This window comes from Polyodon spathula, chromosome 2, assembly GCF_017654505.1.
Source record: "Polyodon spathula isolate WHYD16114869_AA chromosome 2, ASM1765450v1, whole genome shotgun sequence".
Taxonomy (NCBI): Eukaryota; Metazoa; Chordata; class Actinopteri; order Acipenseriformes; family Polyodontidae; genus Polyodon; species Polyodon spathula.
The window spans coordinates 73,547,735-73,567,717 of record NC_054535.1 but is presented as its reverse complement, the minus strand read 5'-3'; the positions used below and the strand labels follow the sequence as shown (position 1 = coordinate 73,567,717).

At 36.6% G+C, this 19,983-nt stretch overlaps 1 protein-coding gene across 2 annotated transcripts in view; it reads left to right on the top strand.

Annotated features, from left to right (window-relative positions):
* Positions 1-19,983, top strand: part of LOC121300289 (KN motif and ankyrin repeat domain-containing protein 1-like) — a 35,225-nt gene that overhangs the window by 633 nt on the left and 14,609 nt on the right. For both annotated transcript variants that reach the window (XM_041228816.1, XM_041228807.1), the window contains exon 2: positions 5,191-5,313. In XM_041228816.1, coding sequence (XP_041084750.1) covers positions 5,277-5,313 — 37 coding nt within the window. In that variant the 5' untranslated portion in view covers positions 5,191-5,276. The remainder of the gene's footprint in view (positions 1-5,190; positions 5,314-19,983) is intronic.

Sequence of the window (19,983 nt, the reverse complement as noted above, 5' to 3'; positions counted from 1 at the left end):
GTCTTGAATTTGAATACAGTGTGCATGTCTATATGTAAATGTTCACTCCAGGTTAGCTACTGTGCAGCTGGGAAATATAGAAGTCTAACCATATGGAGAGAAATAAGTGAGACGGTTAGAAATTGTGTAATGTATTTTAAAATGTGTCTGTCAAGGTTTTAGTCATAGTTTTTTTGTTTGTTTTTTTTAACCACACACATTCATGCAGTAATTTGGAAATACACAGGAGATTGTAAATTATGTTAAATGTACAAAGAAATAATACATTCAAAATAGACATGGTTTGTAATCTACAGCTAAGGCCAAAGTTTTTGCATCACCTAGAATTTTAGGATGAACGATATGAAGATGGAAGCCATAACAGCAGTGCAGTGTTTCATGTTCGAATTGTCACATTTTTCACTTTCTGTCAAGTATATGCAAAACTGGTACAAAGCGGTGTGTAATTCAATATGTTAAAGTAACATTGTTCAGCAGGTTTCATTTGACCTTTTATGAAACAAAATGAGTTAGTTCTGTAGGGAGATGCAACACTTTTGCCTGTAGCTGTACAGCTGTAATGCAACGGTCTCAGCTCGGGGTTTCATGTTAAGGTTACACAATGTGAAATGTTCTGTATTGCTACTTTTAGAAAGATGTTTATATAAAACAACTTTCAGTTATATCAGTAGGTATCATAGCACGTGCCCATAGTCATGCTGGATTAAGATAAAAATATGCCTGCATCAGTATTAGTGCAATCTATGACCTTGACCCACTGGAACATAAGGCATGTACGTGAAGAGGTTTTTATTGACTGACTTATTTTCCTTGCTTATTGTAACTGCATAAAACCTTTTAATATGATTCTGGAGAGTCAGATTAGTCTGGGTGATTTATACACTGTACTACTAACTAATGCTGTATAAATAATAATAATTTAAAAATAAATAAAATTGAGAAACATAATATTAGGTAAAAACTAGTTGAATTAATCTCATTAAGTCAATATCCTACCTACACCATTTAAGACCATCTCAAATGTCTAAAATATTTGTGAAAGGCAAACATTGTTTTAAATTTTGATTTTTGCAACTGCTTGATGGGTATATTGTTGTAAAGGAATGACGAGATTAACTTTATTCTAAACCCCTTCTCCTGCAGGTAACTGTAACAGTATCAGACCAGTCCATGGAGGGCCAGAGGTTGTTGATTGTGGGTCAGTCAATCTGCATGTCAGGAACTAGTTGCAGTGACTATGTTTTAGTATAGAGGGGCATATGTATTGTTTAGTGTGGTGTTGTTTTTTTTTGTTTGTTTGTTTTTGTTGTTTTAAATCAATTGTAGGTATGTGTATTAAGAGTTTTGTTGTTTAGTGAAGCAAAGTACTTTAAAAATAATAAAAAAAAAAATTAAAAAAAAAAGAAAATGACCAGACAAACATACTGTCTATGGGGTTATAGTGTATGGGGTTATAGTCTAAAATCTATGCTGTACTTTACTAAAAATTGCATTGGGGAATTTTGAACAATTTCTGTAGACTTGTACTGTATGTGGAGCTATAAACCCCTTTTACAGCTTGCTTTATTTCAAACGCTTGCAGTAGTATTGTGTTCATTCTGCAAAGTGGCCCTTTTAAGTAGTGTAATACAGACTTGGTTAGTGATACAGGGGACTGTAGATTGTTGACATTTGATTGGAGGTTTAGGTGTTTTGAAGGTTGTATTTGTACATGGAGTAATGTTTATGGTATAGTCTTAAAAACAAGTTAGTCTTTGCCAATACAGCTGTAATTCAACATTTGACAGTAGCTTGACCTTCATCTATTTTATCAGCACCTGCCCTTTTATTTAACTTGATTTCACAGCTGAAGGCTACAGTTATCTATTACACTGCAAGTATATATATATAAAAAAAAAACCCCAAAAAACACTGGTTTGAGAAATGTTCTGTGGGGCATCTTAAACATTCTTTTGCTGGTACTGGACAAATCCAATGCAGGTCCTTTCACTGACTTAGTGCGCATAATGTGAGTGCATCCCTGTTTCATTTAACACTTAACACCTGTTTATCAACCCAATTAATAATATAGGTTTGTAAAGAAAATGAATTGCCAGTCCTACTGCTTGGCATTCACACCTGTTCTCTGCCCCCCCTGACACCCCCCCCAGGAGGTGCCAGTCTCAAGGGAATGTATCTATAGAATGTCATACTTGTCAGTCCCCTTCTTTCAGTATTTGAATTGCACAACACAGACAATATTTGATCATACAATTAAATCCTGCATTGTGTACTGTAATTCAGTATGTGGCAAGTCCTAATAGAGATGCTAAGCATTCTCTTTCAGGTTTGTTCTTTGCTACATGCTGACATGCCATGTCTGAATTTTGAGATTACAGTGCTTTTCTGCAGCTTTACCATTTAGCTCATGTTGGACGGTGTTTTACATGGTGGTTTTGATAATTTCTGGTTTAGTGGTGACTAGATAAACAAGACCTGACTGTGGATGTGCAAATACTGTTTGTACTGTATACACTATATACCACAGTGCACCTAGCTTTGCAACTAGCTAGACAAAACTGCATGATGCAGACTGGCATTTAAGAATCATTTACTGGTGGTTCATGATTTGTTTAATGTTTGTAATATATGCACTTGGTTATGAAATGAGAATATTCTGTATTTAATTGTGGAATAATAAAGGGAGAGAAGTTTTAATAAATCACAAACATGTGAACTCATGAACGCTCTTTGAGAAATATTTAAAACCAGTTTCGACATGCATAAGTTTCCCTGAATGTTGCTTTCATTGTAACTGCAAAGGTGTGAACTGCAGCCAATGAAAAGCATAGTCACATGAGTTAAGGCAAGGACTAGCATTTTCAAAGCAGCAAACATTCCTTAATGGTAGACATTTAAATAACATTTATTACTAGATGTATGCCATTTGTTTACACATCTTGGAATTCGCTTTCTCTTAAACTGCCTGTGTGCTTCTTACTAGGAACTTTGGTGTCTTATTTAAAATGACAGAGCTAACAAAATAAATAAACCATCATATGACTTACATTTTGCTTCATGAAATGCACATTTGTGATTTTCAGCAATACATTAGCAAAATGTGTTTAGTGTTGCACTTCTGACTGTCACACAATGAATGTCAAGACATATTGTTACTCGGAAAGGAAAGCCAAGGTGTGAGGACTAAGTCAACTCTCCTCCTCAAAAAACAATATCTGAGACACAGCAGTTCATGATACTGTAGATAGCTTTATGTCATCTGGACTTCCATACTGGTGAATGCTTTGGATGATACTTGCTAAAAGTTTTTTGGCTTTGCCATAAAACTTCAGCATCTGAATCTCCTAAACCTTTTGAATGTGAATTCATGGGTGTATCCATTTCTCTTAAACCCCAGCACTATTTCCTCATCTTTTGAAAAACAATAGAGTAGCCTGGCACTCCACTTACAGCTTGGTCTTAAGCTCCAGGTTAATAAAGTTGCTTTGTTTTTGTACTTTGTTTTTCACTAAAGGAAATTGAGCTGGAACATGTTGTAAATTTAACGTTATTCCTGTCTGGCATGCACATGTCTTTAACTACCTGACAGCAAGTCCAATTAGACATGCCAAGCCATTCATTTAAGTACTTGAAACTAAATATTGAAAAAATAGTTAAAAGATTTATTTTCAGTCCTCAGAGAGCGCTTGATTGAGCTCCAGTTACTGTATCCCTTCAAGTGAATCTTTTTAGCACTGTTTTTTAAAGGAATTGAAGTGCATGTCTGTCATTTAAAGAGGTCCATGTTCAAATACTGTGTTGCAGTTCATTATTTCTTGTATTTTATTGAAGTGCAGTGTTTGCTATGATATGTAAGCTTCAGCGCCAATAAACATGGCAGACTCTCTGCATTGTTTTATTTATATATGTGATTGTTGTTGGTGTTTTCTGTCAACCCTTTGTCAATTAAAATAGAACTAATGGACTCAGTGTGTGCAATTCCCAATGAAATGTAAAAACATTTTAAGCAATTGTTACATTATGAATCTGGGATAAAATCACCTAGCCACATAGTGTTTTGGTGTGCCCCTCTATTTCCAGTAGAGCCTTAATGACACTTTATTTTTAACATTTAAATGGGATGTAAATAGTCAGCTTATCAAATGTTTAGCTCTTCTCAACACAGAGTACAGTGGAGAGATTTTTGTGGTTACTTTATATAGAAAACACATTCCAAGTAGAAGGCTGTAAATTATCAAGGAGTCCTTGTCTTGGAATTTCTGATAGCTTGGGGTCAATGTCCCGTCTCTCAAATCTGCATTCCTAAAGATTAAGCTGTTCCGCGTGTGTGCGCGCGCGTGCGTGTGCGCGTGTGTGTGTGTGTGTGTGTGTGTGTGTGTGTGTGTGTGTGAGGTGAGAGAGAGTACCGTAAGCACTCGCTGCATAAAGTCAAAAGGTAAAAACATTTTAAAAATAAGTTTCTGTATTTAATTGTCCATGCAGATTTAATGTATAGCTAAATAAATGTCCTGTATGCATGTTTTACAGAATGCCTTCAAGTTTTTAAAGAAGTCGATTTACAGTAGGCACTAAGTACTGTTACCCCTCATATTATGTTCAGAATTTAGGTACATCTGTTATGTTTTGGGTCATATTGACCTGATGCAATTTCAAACTAAACAGCCTTAAATCGATTTATTTGCAAAGGTATTATGCTCTATTAGTCCAGGAGCTGTGTTGAAACTTCTTTTGACTGCCAACCTAGGAGCTCCTCATTTTGGAATGTCTTTATCAGTGAGATCCTGTTGCAATACTGACAGTGAAAATTAGGCTCTGCCTTGTAGATATATATTGTTTGTTTTTTTGTTTATAAATATCTCCAGACAGGTGCAGCCATTTCCAGAGATGATGATGATGATAATAATAATAATAATAATAATAATAATAATAATAATAATAATAATAATAATAATAATAATTGAAGAAGTTTGTTTTTTTATTCCTGCACACAAATCTACATAAATATTTCCTCCACAGCATCAAGTGACCTGATGCAAAATTGCAAAGCAACTTTTGATTTTAAGTTTTTCAAAGTGGTAATAACACTCTTACTATGCGAGTTTTACAATATTTCGTTGGTTAGAAGAATTGTAGAAGTAATGTTATCTTTTTTGGTTGTTTTTTAAACATGTGTTTTTCTCCTTGTTCCAGGTTGCATGGTAGGCTGGACTTGATGCATGACATTTGCATGACTCCATTCAATGTCTTTGTGGATTTGTCAGTGAACTGATGCAGACATGGCTCAAACAGCACGGGTTAATGGCAGTGTTTCAGGTAATTTTAATGTGCTTTTCTAATGCTTTTAAAAAAAAAAAAAAAAAAAAAAAAAAAAAAAAACAATCTGGCTGGCTTTCTCAAAAACTAATAAAGAAATAACTCTTTAAAAATGTGGACTGTTTAAAAATAAATACTATGCTTTTATTTTTAGTAACATGAAATCCTTTGCTTTTTAATGTGCAATAACCCTCTGGTTAGTTTAGGGGGAGGGGAGAAATTGGATGGGGTGGAAGAGTAAGCTGTCTTTTGAAGTTTCCTATCTATAAATATATATAAATCTATCTTTTTTTTTTTTTTTTTTTTTGTTAAATTTTACTGACCATTTAAAATAGGGCCGAAACTATGTAACAGGCAGTGTTGTGTGATGCACTGATGTTACGGATTCTGTCCCCCGTCTCTGAGATGATATGATGTTAAAAGCTGTATAACCACAAATGCATGTAAGCCTATCTCTCTTGCATGGTGATTTAGGATGCTCACTTGCGGTGTGCAGGTTCAATGGTTCACATCCAGACTCCGCCTGGTTACATATAGCATTCACCTTTTAATTTCTACTCGAAGGATAGGCAGGTGCCTCGGGCCTTTTAATTGCAGATGAACAGTGTCTTGTTAGGAGTGCCCTGCAAAACACTCACAGGTGGCTCACAGTTTGGATCATTGTTTCCTTGGTGTAGAGAATACATGCTTAAGTGCAAACAATAAGAGTATCGGCTGCAGGGCAAAGATTGTAACGCCCAGAGAAAGCAACCTTTCTCACATCAAGGCACATGAGAACCAGATTGAAGTAGATTGAGCTGCACTGATGGGTATGGCATTAGTGGAACTGTGTTCTGTAGGGTGACGATGATTCCTACACGTTAGATCATCATCATCGATCTTTATTTTACAAAGCACCTTTCATAGTGGAACGCCATCACAAAGTGCTGTACAAGATGCAATAAATACAAGAAAGTCAATAATACTTCAAATAGAGAAATGCTTAATATATGATATACAGTGGAAAGTACATAATACATGATAGTAGCATAATACATGAAATAGTACACTAAATACAGTGGATAGTGCAGAATACATGATAGTAACAATATGTGAAATAGTAATAACAGATATCAGGCTTAAGGAGCATGGAAAGCAAGAGAGAACAGGTGGGTTTTGAGAGTTGATTTAATGCGAGCTATGGTCGGAACATCCTGAACTAAAGCTGGAAGAGTGTTCCAGAGAGTCGGAGCCATGAAACTAAAAGAGCATTGTCCAAATGTGGTGCGCTTTTGCTTGGGGATATCAAGTAAGCCAGAGTTGGAGGACCTCAGTTTGCATGCAGGGACATAGCGAGTCAGCAGGTTGAGGAGGTACCTGGGACCTGTGTGATGAAGGGCATTGTAGGTGAACATAATCCTGAGCTTTACAGGTAGCCAGTGCAGCTGGGCAAGGTGGAGACAGGGTGTGGGGTGATGTGATCAGATCATGTTTTTTTTACATCTGGCAAGAATCCTGGTAGCAGCATTCTGAACTAGTTGCAGTCGGTTTGTGGTGCCCAGGTCATGCAAAGTGCTCATAAATATACACCTACATCTTGGGTACGGCTCTTTCAGCTGTGATTAAACTTGATATTGACATTTGTTACAAGAAGTCGTGCCACATACTGTGGCTGTAGTTCCATCTTTTTCATAGTACTGGCTGCCCGACATCTTGGTAAATCTTGATTTTAATGAAACTTGGCATTAGAATGATAAAATATTCCTCATGCAGTGGATGGCAACCTACTGTTACTATTCAACAGACATGACTCCCGTTAAACACTTCTGGGGTCGATGAATCTCAGGACTGCACCATCACCCCTTGAATTACTCCTCTTCCTACCTGAAGGTGGTGCGGTTCTGTGCAAACTTGGATGTTGGGGACATAAAGGAATGTTTTGATCTGCTTTTGGCAACAGTGTCCTCCTTGTCCTGTGCAGAATGGAGCATTTCATCCAGACTATGCTTTACAAAAGTGGTTTGCACAGTAGTTTTTTGACATTCTACCTTTTTTTTGTTAATTTACAACAGTATGATTTTGTCTTTACTGTGTTTAACTCAGAACAGTAACAGGACCCTTAAATATTGACTGAGCTGCAACTTAAAGATTATAAACATTTTTGTATTTCACAAAAACACCGTGAAATCAGGGAATACATTCAGAAGTAGTGTTGAATAAAATGTTTTTGACAATGAGACTGCTTAGGTTTTTGACAGTATCCCAAAACACTGAAACCTCCATTTCATCTAGCTTTCCAGCAATATTACTGGTTTGAACAGTTAGTTTATTAGAAGGCAGCAAACTGTAAATGGACTCCTACACACCTTGAAACAACAGCGCCCTGTTCTGTGCTTCTACAGAAGGTTGCTTGGCAACCTAAGCTGAGAGGCAGATTGAGCCAGGTAATATTTGTGTTTTCAGTTGAGGAACACTGGGATCATTCAGTAGTACATGGGTTCTTTTCTCCAGTCAGCATACCCAGTTTTACTGAACACATTAACATAACCATACAGTTCCAGTTAGGCAGTACTACAATGTAAAACATGGTCCAGTTTGAGATTTTGGTATGCCTCTAATTTAAATACATTGGGTGTACAATTGAGGTATGGAACTGTAAAATGTTCTACAAAAATACTTCATGACAGTATGTGTATGCAGTGCCTACAGAAAGTCTACAACCACTTTCCAAATTTTCACCATTTGTTGCCTTATAGCCTTGAATTAAAATGCATTTTTTATTTATCTACACATCCTACCCCACAGTTTCCAAATGAAGGAAAAATATTTCAGAAATCTATAGAAAATTTAATTAAAAATAAAAACTGAAATTGCTTGGTTGGATAAGTGTCCACCCCCCCTTGTAATAGCAATCCTAAATTAACTCAGGTGTAACCAATCGCCTTCAAAATCACACATCAAGTTAAGTGGCCTCCACCTGTGTTAAATTGTAGTGATTCACATGATTTCAGGATAAATTCAGCAGTTCCTGTAGGTTCCCTCTGCTGGGTAGTGCATTTCAAAGCAAAGGCTCAACCATGAGCACCAAGGGGCTTTCAAAAGAACTCTGGGAAAAAGTTGTTGAAAGGCACAGATCAGGGGATGGGGATAAAAAATATCAAAGGCCTTGAATATCCCTTGGAGCACAGTCAAGTCGATTATTAAGAAGTGCAAGGTGTATGGCACCACCAAGACCCTGCCTAGATCAGGCCTCCCTCCAAACTGGATGACCGAGCAAGGAGACTGATCAGAGAGGCTACCAAGAGGCCACTGGCAACTTTGCCCTCCTTGAACCCCGTTTTGAAGTATGCAAGAAAACACTCAGGAGATTCTGTAGCCATGTGGCAAAAAGTTTTGTGATCTGACGAAACTAAAATGGAACTTTTTGGCCTAAATGCAAAGCGTTATGTTTGGCACAAACCCAACATAGCACATCACCCAAAGAACACCATCCCTACTGTGAAGCATGGTGGTGGCAGCATCATGTTATGGGGATGTTTCTCATCGCAGGGACTGGGGCACTTGTCAGGATAGAAGGGAAAATGAATGGAGCAAAGTACAGAGAAGTCCTTGAGGAAAACCTGCTGCCCTCTGCAAGAAAGCTGAACCTGGGACGGAAGTTCACCTTTCAGCATAACAACGACCCAAAGCACACAGCCAAAGCTACACTGGAATGGCTAAGGAACAAAAAGGTAAATGTTCTTAAGTGGCCCAGTTACAGCGCTGACCTAAATCCAATCGAAAATTTGTGGCATGACTTGAAGATTGCTGTCCATCAACACTCCCCAAGGAACTTGACCGAGCTTGAACAGTTTTGTAAAGAAGAATGGTCAAATACTGTCAAATCTAGGTGTGCAAAGTTGGTAGAGACCTATCCCAACAGGCTCACAGCTGTAATTGCTCCCAAAGATGCTTCCAACAAGTATTAACTCAGGGGTATGGAAACTTCTCCAATAATGATCTTTTCAGTTTTGTATTTTTATTTTTTCAATAAAAACTTTTTTTCCCCTTAACAGTGTGGAGTATGGTGTGTAGATAAGTGGGGGGTGGTGCGTGAAACTGAGGCACTGACGCAACAAAATGTGAAAAAAGTTCAACAGGGTTTACTTTCTACAGACAGTGTGTGTGTGTGTGTGTGTGTGTGTGTGTGTGTGTGTGTGTGTGTGTGTGTATATATATATATATATATATATATATATATATATATATATATATATATATATATATATATATATATATAAAATATATAAATAAATATAAAAAAAGCAAACATTTTCAACATAGCAGCTGTTGAGTTTTAGTAGCTGTTGAGTTTTAGACAGCAAAACGGATTATGCGCACGCACACGTAGTGATCTCTATGGAATGCCATCTGGATCAAAAGACCGTTGTGCAGCTTTAGAGCGAGTCAAAATCTCATGGGACAGAAAAAGGCAAGCAAGTCATTCTGAAATGCCTCACTTAAACTGTACCCAACTTGCTGGAATGTTAACATGAATCTTGCTGATAGTCATTTTTATATAGATGTTATAATTTTTTTTTTTTGCGACTTTGTGTGGAATGTAGTAAACGAGAACTAAAATGGTGTTTTTTCTCCACTTTCATTTAATATTGCTATTTCCACGTTTTTGTTTTATTTTAAGTGTTTAAAGTTAAATTTCAGTTTTTGTTTGATTGCTTGTTGACCTATTTTTTTCTCAAACCATTTTTTTGTTTTTTTAATGCAATCTCTATCATGGAGGCATGTATTGTCATTCAGACCAGCACAATTTAAATCCATGTACCTTTTCCAATAGAGTAGCCTGCTCTAAATAGCTAAGAGAAATAATCTTGCTAATGCAGAGGAATGCATCACAGCCAATAAAAAGGGATTGTGTTTAGATTAATGTTTGTAAGCAAATCCTTATGATCCTTCCACTAAAGTATTTTCACAGTATGACACAAAAAATTCCAGTAGCTCTTATATATCCTTTGTAAACAAGGTTGGCTCACATTCCCTGACCCTACCCACAGCACTGATCAGATCACTAGTGTGCTTTTCTTTTAGATTCCAAGCTGAAAGTGAGAGGAGAGTTACTTAATCTAAGTCTAATCAACTATCTGTCTTTTGAATTTCTTCGTATTTATTACGTAACCAAGCGTTTCTCAAACTGGAGGTCCCGACCCAAAAGAGGGTCGCACGGCTATTGGGGGGGGGGGGTCGCGCGATCACAAAAAATACTGACATAACTTTAAGATTAAGGCTTTTGATTTTCGATTTTAACCGATAAAACACCCAATATAAAAATGTTTATAATTCAGCTGGGCAATGTCCCTCCTTCCTGACTTGTAACGATCATTGATTCGTTCTGAATATTTTAAACCCACTCAACTACAGAGTGGCAGCAAATTCTACATTTCTGTTGGAGACTCTGCTCGCGAGATTTAAAACGAGATTACAATTGTAGTAGAAGGCTTGTTCGTGGGATTTAGACCTATATTAGTTGGTGAAAATTTAAAACAAAATTGAAAATAATTGCGAAATGTACCAAATATGCGTAGACACACAAACCCCAGAAGAATGTGTCCGTGGCTATAAGGATTTTGTTGTGGAAGACAGCAAAGGAAAGAAGGTACAACTTAAGTGTGCAAGTACTGTCGAGTTACTGTACATATTGTGACAGAAAAAAATGCCCAAGCATTTTGGAAAGTAACCGAAAACAATCATATCATACACAAAACTATTTACATAAAACTCAAAATAAGCCCCCCCCCCCCCCCCCCCCAAAAAAAAAAAAAAATAAAATACAGAAGCCCTTCTAAGAAACTTAGCATTACAGTACAGTGCACACACACTTAATTCTTAATAGTAAATGATGTAATATGAAGCCAGACCTCCTGTCATGTTTACTAAGTGTCCAGATGTTTGGTTGGTTTGTTTGTTTTGTGTATATAGTTGTATATAAAGTGCTAGCGCCGGTCAAATCTATATAAATAATAAAGTATATATTTATAATTAAGTAATGAAAGCACATCAATCAGTGGCAGTGGCATGGCAAATTGGCAGTGAGGTGGAAGGTTGGGGGGGGTGACACAGAACTAAAAATTGAGGGGGCTATATCCCACTTTGTGCAGTCATGCATAAAATACATTCAAATAATTCAGTGTCAGTGTTAATGAGAAAATAAAGACTTAAATTTAAGACTTAAAGACTTAGATTTAAAAACCTATTTAGTTATTTCACATTAAAACCCCATAAATTAAAATGATTTTCCAGCAAAACATAATTAAAAACAGCCACATTTTGTGGAAACACCGCCCAGCTGGCAGCACTACAGCTGATATCCAACGGGCTAGACGGAAGCCTGGCACAGGCCGGAATTGGCCTGTGGGCTGCCAGTTGAAGAACGCTGATCTATGATCTCATTAAGATCATGCAACATCACACACAGCCTGCATTGATACTTGGGAGGGAACACCCAGTAATGGCTCCAAATGAGATTATACAAAAACTCCTCTTTCTATCAAATCACCCGTTTTATTAAACCAGTTTGAAATGTTTCTTGTTGGTAACTGTTTATTGTTAATGTACATAACTGATTTTGCCACAGAGACTTATTTTTGCTGTTATACATTTGCAAAGGCTTTGATAGAATATATATAAGTGCCTTGCAACCCTCTGTTTTTACATTTTATTGCTTTAAAGCTTGCAGTCATGACACTTTGATGTAGGAATTAATGTTATATACACAACCTACTCCACTCCTTCAAAGGAAAAACAAAAAGAACTAGATCATTAATATTAAATAAAAATGGAAGTGTCATGATTGCATAAGTATTCAAACCCTTTGCTGTGGCAAACCTAAATTTAATTCAGGTGCACAAAATGACCTTAACTTGCCACACAATTAGTTGAATGGCCTCTGTCTGTGTGCAATATTAATGGTACTCATGATTTCAGAATAAAAAACACCTGTCTCTGTGAGGTTCCTTGGTCAGGTAGTGAATTTCAGGTAAAGACTCAACCATGAAGACCAAGGATCTTTCAAAGCAAGTCAGGGATAAAGTCATTGAAAAGCACAGATCAGGAGAAGGGTAAAAAAAAAAAATATCGAAGTCTCTGAATATCCCTGTGAGCTCAGTTTTCTCAATCATCAAGAAATGGAAGGTGCTCTGTACCACCCAGACACTGCCTAGATCAGGCCGTCCCGCCAAACTGAGCAGCTGGGCAAGGAGGAAACTGGTGAGGGATGCCACTGTGAGGCCAACGACAACTTTGAAAGAGCTACAGAGTTCAGTGGCTGAGATGGGAGAAAATGTGCATCGGTCAACAATATCCAGAACACTTCACAAAAGTAGCCTGTATGGCAGGGTGGCAAGAAGGAAGCCATTACTAAAAATAAGCCATTTCAAAGCCTGCATGGAGTTTTCAACAAAGCAGCTGAGTTGTCCTGAAAAAATGTGGCAAAAGGTATTGTGGTCAGACAAGACCAAAGTGGAACTTTTTGGTCTAAATGCCAAACGTTACATTTGGCGCAGACCCAACACAGCACATTTTCCAGTGGCAGCATCATGCTTTGGGGATGCTTCTCCTCAGTAGGGACTGGAAAGCTTGTTAGGATTGAAAGAAAAATGGATGGAGGAGTACAGGCAAATACTAGAGGAAAACCTGTTTCAGTCTGCTAATGACTTAAAACTGGGGCAAAAATTAATCTTTCAGCAGGACAATGATCTAAAGCACAAGGCCAAAGCTACACTGGAATGACTTAAGAATAAGAAAGTGAATGTCCTTGAGTGGCCCAGTCAAAGTCATGACTTGAATCCTATTGAGAATCTGTGGAAAGACTTGAAAACTGCTGTCCATAAGCAATCCTCAAGCATCTTGAGAGAACTTGAGCGAACCTGCCAAGAAGAATGGGCACCATTTGCACCAAGCTGGTGTGCAAAGTTGGTAGAGACTTACCCAAAAATACTTGTGGCTGTAATTGCTGCCAAAGGTGTTTTCACCAAATATAATTGATGGGTCTGAATACTTATGCAATCAACATATTTCATATTTAACAAGATGGGACACCATAGAAAGGGTCTGAATGCTTTTGCAAGGCAGTGTGTGTGTAATATATATATTATTATTTTTTTTTGTTTAAATGATTTTAAAGCTGGCTTTACTCTCTCCACATCAGGATGTCTGGTTGTTATTTTCCCCTTGAAAAGCAAATCGCTTTTCTTATATGAGTTTAGTTTATATTGCAGAATGTAAGAGGAAGCTTTATTTCCCCTATTAGGTTTAAAGTTGTCTGGTGTTTTATGTAAATATGCCGATATTTATTATGCAAGTCCTAAAAAACCTCTGTTTTGGTGATTAACTAATGCTGTCTGAAACTCCAGCCGAGTTAACTGATTCGCTTGAGGTCTGGCAGGCTGGCAGTGCTTTACAAATTTTGTCAGGAAATTCCAAAGGAGTGTCAAAAATCTTCTACTGCAGTCGGGGCCTGTGGATGTGTCTGGGCACCTAGGCAGAGACCCGTCTTTTCATGTGCTTTAGTTCGCTAGAACTGAAAGTATTATTTGGTTTTTGTAAGTACAGAAAATTAGCTTGTGTTTTATTATATACTGCATGTCTTTAACTGCCCCTGCTGACAGTTTTAAAGTCTAGCAAGTTTTTTTTTTTTTTTTAAAAAGGTTTACAGTAATTTTGCCAGCAGTGTTTGTTTAATTTGCAGGGTAGCGAATGCTTTCAGTAATGACGGATAATGCATTGTTGTGATTGTCTTGACATTTAAATTGGGTGATCTTTGGTTTGTTTTTCTTCTTTGTTGAACTGTTAATCAAACCTGTTTCTTTATAGTAGTTGCAAATTTGATTAATATTTGTGTGTTTTTTGTTAATGCAATACTGGTGACAGTTTCTATTGCCACGACACCTGTAAGATGAACATTTTGTTTATTTTACTTCCATTAACGGCAAGCGCCAGGCATATTATAGCCTATGTACAGTAAGGGTCAATATTAGTTTAAAATCGAGAACATTTCCCATGTAGTTTCTATGTAAATGCTTCCAAAGTATTTTAATCCTCTTAGGTTATTACTTGCCTTTTTGCTAATGTTCATGTGTTTTTTTGAAATTCTGAGGCATACTGTAAACAGGGTATTATGTGATAAATATACTTGAACTGTCAACTTTTTTTAAAATCGAACAAAAATTGTTTGTTGGACATAAAGAATGTACTGGCGGCTAGCTTGTTTTAGTGTGCTTTTTATTTGTACTGTTACTGTGGCATTGGACACCTAATGTAGTATTTGTCTTACAATTAATGCAACCCAAAGCTTTGAATGTCACTTCAGTTTCTTAAATGTCTCAATAAAGCTCACCGAACCAAACTAACTGTTTAAAAATATTAAGCCAGATCAAATTGAATGTCAGGTGTTTTTTCTAAGGCTGCATTCACACTGGGTCTGTTTCAAACAGACTCAGTCTGGTTCGTTGCGTTTGAAATAATGTATCAGTGTGCTTGCTGTTCACACATCTGCCAGCAAAGAGACAGAGTTTGTTTGGATGCAAACTGAGTTTAATTTTTTTGGTCCTTTTCCATTTCACAATAATAGCTTAAAAATTAAACATCAGGTGAATTTATTGCAGATCATAACAATTCATTATTTTTCTATGTTGTCATCTAGTCAACACGTGTTAAATGTACAAAAGCCAGCTTTAAAAAATAGATCAGCGATTTTCCATTTAAACATGGTATACACATGATCAGAATGATTAAACAAATAATCCATGCAATTGTTTATTTTATTTTTGAATGGCGCTAACACAACATAGTACATTACTCTGCTATTAACTTGTACAGCACCCTGATGCAGTTTTGTACTTAAAAAAAAAATAAAAAATAAAATACAATAGCAAAACCGGGACGATTATACAATTTTACTGTTTCCGACCAGGACAACAAGTTAAGGCTGAAACTGTGGCAATCCCAGTTTTCACGGGATGTCTGGTAACCCTAATGTAGTTGGTTCCCAAAGACATTTTTACCTTGTGTAGTTTGTTTCCTGTGTGCAAAAGGACAGAGTCTAGCAGTTGTTCACATTGACATTTAGCAAGCAAACCAGATTCAGTGCGTTTACCAAATGGACCAAGACCACCACTGCATATATTGCCTATATTCAAATATGCCAGATACCTTTGGGTAACCAAGTTTTGGGACTGTTTCTAATCGATTTTCACATCTGTATAACTTGGCAAAGCTTTGCCTTACACTTCCAACAAATTCAGTGGATGCAGAACGTGCAGTCTCAATGTATGGGCAAGTCCACACCAGACAGAGAATGTCGGCAGCAACCGCAGGGGGATGCTGCATGCTTGTTTAACAAATTACAGCAATCTTTTTAAGTGAGAAAGCAAGTACCCTATTTTTAGGCTTATAGTGCTCTGAAATAGTAGATTTAGGTTTATTTAATGTTTAAACAGGTCTGCGAAATCTTAATTTTATTCCATAACCTACCCGTGAAAAATGTGTACATTTACCGCGATTTAAGTAGACCCCTAGTTATATTACAACAGTATTAAGATATATTATTTGCTCAATTATGTGGTGCTGCTGTTTGTTAGAACATTTTAATGTATAAAATTTAATAAATAAGAATTTTGTTCAGCTGATGGTAAACAGAATTAGGAAATGATCGTCTCATTGCTTAAAACACAAACATGTACAAATAGAGGTTATTATTTAAGAGCAGAGACAAGTTGTTTAATTTGCATTGGATAAATGAAATATGTATTGCAATACCATTAAAAATGTATTTTAATACTAAAACTTGTTATTGGATTTATAGCTACACGTGACATGACATTGCACAAGTAAGCTTCCAATGCTGTTTGTTACTAATGACTATTACACCTGGAGTTTTTCCCCCAAAAAAACCACACATTTCTTCACTAACCTAAGAAAATATGAATATGGTAAATGACTTGTTTAAACAAAACTACTTTGATAATAAGTAGGCTATCCTGCTGCAGTCGCTTGTCCTTGCTAGTTTTGAGACATTGGTCATGTTCTATAAGCACAACCTTATCAAGTTCAACGCTATATTAAATAAATAAATAATTTAAAACAAACCTAATGTATTAAATACATAAGTGATGTATGTTACAATAGTTTGTGTTAATCAATTACATCAAACTGACTCTGTATAGGTTGATAATCCTATACAGACGTTGTAAATGTGTGCTGCGTTGCAAGGTTTAGAGAAAGCGTTTATCTAGAGGCTGCGTGTGAAAGACGCCAGCCAAGAGCACAAGCTCTGGGTAACAGAACGCAACGATTAAAATGTGCATTCTGTGTCGACAGTTTCCTTCAAAACCATTATTAAAATACCGTATCAGTTCACAAAAAGTACAAGTATCCGCAGTAATCATCCCTTGATTTAGAAGAAGCATGTTTGCAGTTGAATTGCATTAACCGTTGTATAAAGTAGTGAAAATTGCGGTGTAGAATAAAAGAAACGGTATACAAACACAAAATACAAATAAGAACATAGTTTACAAACGAGAGGAGGCCATTTGTTTGGTTGTTAGTAGCTTATTGATCCCTTCAACAACATTACTGGGGAGTTGGTTCCAGATTCCCACAATTCTCTGTGTAAAAAATTGCCTCCTATTTTCAGTTCTGAATGCCCCTTTATCTAATATCCATTTGTGACCCCTGGTTCTTGTTTCTTTTTTCAGGTCGAAAAAGTCCCTTGGGTCGACATTGTCAATACCTTTTAGAATTGCGAATGCTTGAATCAGATCGCTGTGTAGTCTTTGTAGGTGAAATAGATTAAATTCTTTTAGCCTGTTTGCATATGACATGCCTTTTAAACCCAGAATAATTCTGGTTGCTCTTCTTTGCACTCTTTCTAGAGCAACAATATCCTTTTTGTAGCGAGGTAACCAGAACTGAAAACGATATTCTAGATGAGGTCGTAATAAGGCATTGTAAAGTTTTAACGTGACTTCCTTTGATTTAAATTCAACACTTTTCACTATATATCCAAGCATTGTGTTGGCCTTTTTTGATAGCTTCCCCACATTGTCTAGATGAAGACATTTCTGAGTCAACATAAACTCCTAGGTCTTTTTCATAGATTCCTTCATTTTCAGTATCTCCCATATGGCATTTATAATTACCTGCATGCGGTACCTTACACTTTTCTCTATTAAATGTAATTTACCATGTGTCTGCCCAGTTCTGAATGCTGTCTAGATCATTTTGAATGCCCTTTGCTGCTGCAACAGTGTTTGCGACTCCTATTTTTGTGTCACCTGCAAATGTAACAAGTTTGCTTACTATACCAGAATCTAAATCATTAATATAGATTAGGAATAGCAAAGGACCTAACACTGATCCCTGTGGTACTCCACTGGTTATCTCACTCCATTCTGAGGTTTTTCCTCTAATCAGTATTTTCTGTTTTCTCCATGTTAACCACTCCCTAATCCATGTGCATGCATTTCCTTGAATCTCTACTGTGTTCACTTTGAGAATTAATCTTTTATGCAGGACTTTGTAAAAAGCTTTCTGGAAATCTAAATAAACCATGTCATATGCTTTGCAATTATCCATTGTAGATGTTGCATCCTCAGAAAAATCAAGCAGGTTAGATAGCACGATCTCCCTTTCCTAAATCCATGCTGACTGTCTCCCAGATGTGTTGACTGCTGAAGCCTGGAGTTAACAGAGATTCTCTGAGGAATTCTATTTAAAGTTGTATACAGGGCTCAGTCTTGTATCCCGTGGGAACAATTGGATAGCCACATGTCAGCCTACACTAACCAATATTTCTCCAACAGACTTCAATTGCTCTGTAATTTTAAAGAAAAAGAAAAAAACATACTTGCAACAGCCAAAATGAGTATTGCAGTGGTGTACTTTTTTTCCCCCCAAACATACTTTTAGAATGTAGCCTATAGTTTGTGCAGGAGCACACAACTACACTGGCTCATCAACACGTCAGGTAATACAAGTAAAATGAGAGAATGCCCTACTGTTTGAATTGGATGCCACTGTTGTGAGAAAGCAAACTTCACAAGGGGCATGATCGTCTTGGTGACTACAAGGGACATGGTATTGGGTGACTGTGCAATCAACACATCCCTTAACACAGAGTCTGTAATGATCAGCAAGTCTACAATAATTCTGTAGTTCTTGCCCAGTTGGTGTGAAAGCATACCTTTTGTGGAAAATTACTTTTTGTGTTCCTTTTTATACAAGTTCTGATCTGTCAACTCACATTACTCATAATTGGACACAAAATGAAATATGAAAACGGACATTACAGTCTGCTGATGTTTATAAAGGCTATGAAATTAAGGGAACAACTTATTAAAAGAGCTCCTGTGAAGTAATAAAATTGAACGACCAGAATTACTGGTTTCTAAACAACTGACCAGTTCAGATAAGGTTTTCATTTGTGTTGAAGAAATTGTGGAATACAGAAAGTAAAATATTAAACCGCAGTCACTGACCTAGCTTGTGTAAATGTTTATTTTAGCTTTGTGTCTTCAGCAGTAGAGAAACCTTGTGCTGCTGTGACTGCCAGCCAGACAAGACGTTCCTGCTGAGATGCACTGTGTTTTTAGACTAATGATGGCATTGGGTTACTTTTAAACTACAAAAATAACTCCATGTGACTGTGTTTTTAAAAAATAAATAAATAAATAAAAATTTCAGGGTTGAAAGATCAGTTGTCTGCAACCGTACTGATTTTTGTGTTTCAACCTTGTTTCTCCAGGGACTACTTAGTTTCATACAAGTCCAAAATATAAGCTAAAAACACTTAAAAAAAAAAAAAAAAAAAAAAAAAAGTCAGTGGGTATGTATCTAGCATAATACATTATTATTATTATTTGATCTTTGACCTGGATTAATAAAAAAATTATTGAAAGTGATTACCTACTGTAGGAATGCTCATGCTCACTGTAGGATAGCAACATTTGTCACACACTGCAATTGAATTGGTCAAAAAATAAAAAATTCCCTACTTCATTTATTTGATCTGGGTTTTTTGGGTTTTTTTTTTTTTAAGTTTTGCTTTAATTTTTAAAAAGTAAACAGTCGTTTTTAATATGATTGTTGTTGCTACACTGAAGTCAAGGGTTAAGTGTAATAGAATAGGTTCTGCTGCACTCTGCATAACAACTTTGAGTGTCTTGCTTTTGTCCCACGGCTTATGATTGCAGAGTGATTAGACACTGCATGAGGATACTGCCTTTTCTTTTTCTTTTTTTTTTTTTTTTTAATTGCAATTGCACCATTTTTCAATTGTGCATTCAGTTGTACATTTTTTTGGTCCCATTTGTAATTGTCCAATCCTAAGTTTGGTTATACTGGTATTACCAGATGTTGTACAGCACCTCCCAGCACCACAGTAAGTTATTTACAGGCGTAATGATACAAAGCTGACAAACTTGATTTAATTAAATGCTCATCAAACTGTGCATAAACCAGCCTTCATATGACAATTGGTTAATTTTGGTCTAAGTTCTAAACCTGGTTGGTGGGTATGAACTGACAGCCTTCCAGGGTGCCTTGATTTATACGTCCAGTTCAACAGTACAGCTGAATTTCATTTCTCATAATAGTGCAGCCCGATACCAGAAAACACTGACACATTGAATGACATCTTTG